The sequence below is a fragment of the Coptis chinensis genome, chromosome 2, assembly GCF_015680905.1.
Source record: "Coptis chinensis isolate HL-2020 chromosome 2, ASM1568090v1, whole genome shotgun sequence".
Taxonomy (NCBI): Eukaryota; Viridiplantae; Streptophyta; class Magnoliopsida; order Ranunculales; family Ranunculaceae; genus Coptis; species Coptis chinensis.
In genome coordinates this window covers 3,232,601-3,238,066 of record NC_141457.1, presented here as the reverse complement: position 1 = coordinate 3,238,066, position 5,466 = coordinate 3,232,601, and the positions used below count along the sequence as shown (strand labels likewise).

The 5,466-nt window shown below is 38.0% G+C and overlaps 1 protein-coding gene across 1 annotated transcript; it reads right to left on the bottom strand.

Annotated features, from left to right (window-relative positions):
• Positions 1-274: 274 nt before the first annotated feature.
• On the bottom strand, positions 275-2,272 carry LOC147514389 (uncharacterized). The gene is made up of 5 exons (XM_086592576.1): positions 1,997-2,272; positions 1,583-1,888; positions 1,371-1,472; positions 981-1,262; positions 275-885 (listed from the first exon to the last, which is right to left on the bottom strand). Exons 1-5 carry the CDS (start codon positions 2,270-2,272, stop codon positions 472-474), a joined length of 1,380 nt encoding a protein of 459 aa, XP_086448702.1. The 3' UTR covers positions 275-471.
• Positions 2,273-5,466: the final 3,194 nt, after the last annotated feature.

The window sequence follows — 5,466 nt, the reverse complement described above, 5'->3', positions numbered from 1 at the left end:
CACTCGACAGCATTTCTCCAACAAGATGAACCTCGTCATGCATCAAACAATTACACATTTATTAGTGATATAAATGAAAATAAGAACTTCATATTAAAATAGCTAATAGAAAGAAGAAGAAAATAAACAAAAACTAACCGGGGTTTACGATCCCGGTGACTACTAATTGCTCAAAATATCTCGACATCTGCCATCCGCACTTAAACTTAAATACACAAAAGGCCTTGGTTTGTTTTTACAACAAGGCAAGTCACGACATAAAACCAATAAAAAGATTTGACAGCTAAAGAGTTCATTATATTATTACAACTAGACAAGACTAACCACATAAAAATTTCAAGGCATGACAACACACCCAAAAAGTTCCAAGTCATGGCAACCACAACCACATAAAAATATGTCTTGAGCTTCAACTAAAGCAGGAAGAGCAAAAAGTAGAGAAATCCAAAAAAGGTCTAAAACCTACAAACATCAATCATACTTCAATCGCCCATCAAGCCAAGCTATATACCCTCCTTCAAGCCAAGCATTCAAAGTTTCATTACCATCTTGTGGACCATCATAAACAGTAGCATCGGGAACCAATACTTCATCAATATACACTCTTCTCTCTCCACCAACCAGAATTCTGCCATGACAAATTTTTGCACTTAAATCAATAGACCCTTTAGCAACTTCTGTACCAAACTTATCTAGTAATGTGATTCTAGGCTGTTCAAGCGACCCAAAAGCAGGAGTCAAGTTCTGAGGGGTTGCTGGAGAATGGCGTTGAGCGGAACTTGAACCAACTTCAGTTCTGGGTGTAGTCACACCCATATGTGCTTTGGCATTGGCTGTCACATTATTGGCTGTCGTAGTATTGCCTAGTTGTTGTTGAAGGAGAACCTATGCGGGTATAGATGAAGACATGATAATTTTAAAGTGTGGTTCACATATTACTAACTCTAACCATTAACCGTAATTGCCAAGAAAAAACTGACCTTGAGCATTGATTTGACCTCAGACATGTCTGTTTCGACCTTTGATTTAAATGTAGCCACATCGGCCTCAACCTTTGCAACTGATGTAGCAGCCATTTGGTTGAGTAAAGCGCTTGCGACAGCAGCATGTTGTAGCTGCTTCCTAGAAACATTAGAACCAACTCCACGAACACGGTTCTTCTTATCCTTGCCAAGTACTTCAGTCAATGCATCGGAGTCGATGTCTCCCGTGTCAGTCTCTCCAGATGCTAGTCTTCTTTCTTTAACTGCTTTCACTTGATCCTGCATTTATTTGTTTTTTTTTTAAAAAGCAATCAAATAGCCCAAAATATACCCGGTAGCAATCAAAAACTGAAGTTACAAAATAGAAGCAGTAAAACTTCTACTCACATATTTTTCCCGAGCACTTTCCAAAACTGTTCCATCATCAAGTTCACGACCCTTAAGACAATCATCAACTCGAGTTATTTTTGCTTGAGGGTTTTGTTGTTGCTACAGGCAAATAATCAATGCTTAGTAATAGTGCTTCAAAAAGGACGACAATAGTATTCATATCTATATACATAATCAAAAGGGTTAATAATTTAAAAAATGATACGTACCAAATCGTTATGCCTTTGGGAGAAGGTTCTCCTACCATTAGTACTACCAATAGTATTCATGGCCCTATTTGCCGCATTTTTCGCATTCCTTTCTTTTACTTTAGTCTGAAGCTCATAGTCGACAAAATCTACCCAAAGAGCAGGATTAATAGCAGGTGGGCAGTTTTCCTTAGCTGCTTCAATGCTTTCAGCTTTCTCCAAAAACTTTGCCCTGTATGTCGCTTTCTGTGTCCTAAGTTTTTGAGAATAATTTGTCTCGACCAACGGACGAGCTTCAAAGTTTTCGACATTAAATTCGAATTCCTCCTATCATGAGTACAGTTGATAAGAAACAATATATTAAGACATAGCATAGCTTAATGGTAAAGTTGATTATTTAATTAACACATTAAATAAATAAATAAAAATAATTACCGTCAAGGCTTTCCAAATTGCATCCTTAAAGCTACCATCCACTAGTCTCCAATCCTTGGTGTTGATAGGGATATTAAGCCTCACTTGGTTCCCTATTGCAGTTTTGAACTTGCTTGCATTTTGTCCAACAATTTGGCCATTAGGCCATAACTCAACAAGCACTTTCCCGGAGGGACCCATTAATTGTGTCTTCTTGGATGACTGAGAAGTACATTGACCTGTGGGAGAAAAGGCATCTGATGCAGTACGGTGTGCAGTTGTACCACCTGATTCCATTATTTAAAAATAGCCTAACAATTTCCAACAACATTTGAAAACAAATTATTAAGGATTTCATAACACTTAAAATATGACATAACCAATTATTCAAAAAGAATGAAAAGAAATAAAAGAATATGCACTATCAAATTAACCATAATATCCAAAATTAATTTTCCAAACTACTAGAAAATCTTAAGATGATCATAAAAAAAGGAAGGCAGGCATTTGAACATATTTTCAAAATTATTGCACACTACAATCAACGACGTGGTTCTAGCAAAGATCTCAAATGAGGTTGCTCTCAAAGAGTAGATTGGAAGTCTTCCGGTTCTGTGCTTCTAGCTTGTCCACTTCGTTAGTCATTCGCCTTGGTGAATGTATGACCACCCACCAATCGATATTTCAAATCCCTCGAATAGAATACTTGATTTGCTTCTTTGGCACAAATGGTCGCTCATCTAACATTTTGTCGAACTCTTGAGCCGATTAAAATTTACCACCACCAAGTTAGAGTCTAGGCATAACTTACATCCATTGGTCTTATCTTCCACCCTAACCCAATCACAATAAAACACCACTTCCTTGAAATTTGTGTAATTCACCTCTAGTATCTGTTTGATGACTCCATACCACTTAGCAGACGCATCGATAGGATTTTTATCTTTCCTACTTGATGTAAATGTAGTAATTGCACTCATGCAAACACCACAGTCTTGCGTAAGAACGGTTTCATCGTGAGACTTAGTAGAAAATACATAACCATTGATGCGATACTTTCAAAAAGTTTTAGCTTTGAACAATGGCCCTCTAGCAAAGAACCACAATTCAGATGAAGTGTCGCCATTCTCCAACAACTACAGAGAAAACATACCACAATTCAAAAAGTGAAAATAACATAAAAACATAACTTACTATCCTAATTAACAAATACCTTATTATATAACCAATCGATAAAATCTGTTTGTATCTCTACTGCCTTTGTTATCCCTTTTCTCGCTACCTGAACTAGATTGCAAAGACTCACGATACTCACTACAATTTATTCAAATAAGTTAGTATATATGTGTGAATTTATTAATAGGGAAGTAAACATTCATGCCAAAAACTAACACCTGTAGTGATCATCAAGTCCATCGACTTCCAAACGGAAAAGTAGCCATCTACGGATTTGTACAAATTGCTCCTTCGACAAAATCACATCTTTACCTTCAAGCCGCGTAACCCTCATCGCTATATTCATCATTTTCATCTAGAAACACTTAACCATTGGTTTTGTGATTCTTGGGCTGTGAATTTGGAATGTACTCCATTGCATACCTAACAGACTCTGAGACAAGATATGACTCTGCAATCGATCCTTCAACAAATCGTTTGTTACTGGGTATATCTTTGCACTCCTTCATTGACCTACTTAAGTGATAAACCCGTGAATGCATTTATTAATTTTATTTAAAAGCAAGGAAAAAAGAATTGGGATTGAAAGAAGGATTATTTACCGTTCAAACGGATACATCCAACGATTTTGAGCTGGTCCACACATCAATGCCTCATCAGCTAGATGCACAACAAGGTGAATGCTAATATAAAAATGATGGTGGAAAGTACTTTTCCAAAGACGCAACAACTCTACAACCATGTACTTGGCATCTTGGATTTCTTTCCAATTACAACTTTTCGAACACAAAAGATTAAAAATAAGCTTATCGATGAAGAGCTTTCCGCAAATCGGGATGAGTTGGAAAAGCATGTTGAAGTAGCGGGCAAAAGATATTGCATAATCACATGATAGTCGTGTGACTTCATTACAAGCAAACCAGGTGGATCAAGACTGACAATGTTACTCAGATTAGATGAAAAACCTGAAGGGAGCCTCAAAGTTTTAAGGAAATCCATCTTCTCTGCTTTATCTAGGAAGAACGGTGCTGTAGGTTTAACTTGTTTCCCACTTGCAGGGTCAGTTTGCATCCACTGATCCCGGTGTATGCCAAGTTCCCTCATATCCTCTCGTGCCTGGACTGTATCTTTCGATTTGTCTTTCTTATTAAGGATCGTGTCTAGTATGTGCTCTGCAACATTCTTTTCAATGTGCATCACATCAATAACATGACGAACTTTGTGATAGATCCAGTAAACAAGGAAAAACAATATGGACTTTCTATACCAGGCCGATGTAACTTCATTACCTTCATTGTCATCAACCACAATTTGACCACCTCTCTTCCGCTTCTGACCAGGTTTATACTTCACATAACTCAATGTTTGCAAAAGTACATCGCCATTTAATCGTTGAGGAGGATTTCTACGCTCTTCTTTCTTGCTACCCACTAGCCCCAAGTACTTGCCGTTCCTGAACGGGTGATTGCCTTTAAGAAATATACGGTAATCTAAGTATACATTTTTCCTACTAGACTTCAAATATATGGAAGGAGTATTGTCACCACAAACAGGACAAGCTTTGTAACCATGTGTTACGCAGCCCGCTAAGTTTCCATATGCAGGCAAATCATGGATACCCCACATTAGCATAGCCTTTAAAGTGAAGTTTTCTCTTTTGTTCATGTCATAAGCCGACACTCCTTTCCACAACTCTTTCAACTCATCGTACAATGGTTCAAGAAAAACATCTATGTCTCCTTTTGGTGCCTTTGGACTAGGTATAAGTAAAGACAACATCTGAAACTCTGCTTTCATGCACATAGAAGGGGGGAGATTGTAAGGCACAGTGATAACAGGCCAACAACTATAACTAGTAGATTGAATGCCACGTGGATTAAACCCATCGGTTGCAATTGCAAGCCAAACATTGCGCTGCTCATTAGCAAAGTTTGGCCACTTTTCTTTACAAATTTTCCACTGACCTGAATCAATTGGATGACTCATATAAGCCGCAGAAGTCTCTGCTCGTGCATGCCATGTCATCTCATGCGCTATCCACGGTATAGTATACAACCGTTTGAGTCTTGGAATTAAAGGAAAATGTCTCAATTACCTTGTTAGGCTCCTTGGAATTCTTCTTCCCTTTACTCCCTCCTTAACTTTAAACCTTGGTGCTTGGCACTTCGGGACGATCACAAATCTTTGTTCGCCTTCCAATATAAGATACAATTGTTCTCACATGTATAAATGCACGTAGCCTTCATCCCTAAGTCTCTCAACATCTCCTTCATTACCGGATACTTCTCAGGGAGGGTGTTACCTTTAGGCAACCA

Excerpts from the sequence above, each read along its gene's own strand:
- LOC147514389 (XM_086592576.1), bottom strand. The coding sequence starts at position 2,272 with ATGGAATCAGGTGGTACAACTGCACACCGTACTGCATCAGATGCCTTT. Across the intron at positions 1,473-1,582 it reads CCCAAAGGCATAACGATTTG|CAACAACAAAACCCTCAAGC; the intron begins GTACGTATCATT and ends ATTTGCCTGTAG. Across the intron at positions 1,263-1,370 it reads AAAGTGCTCGGGAAAAATAT|GATCAAGTGAAAGCAGTTAA; the intron begins GTGAGTAGAAGT and ends AAATAAATGCAG.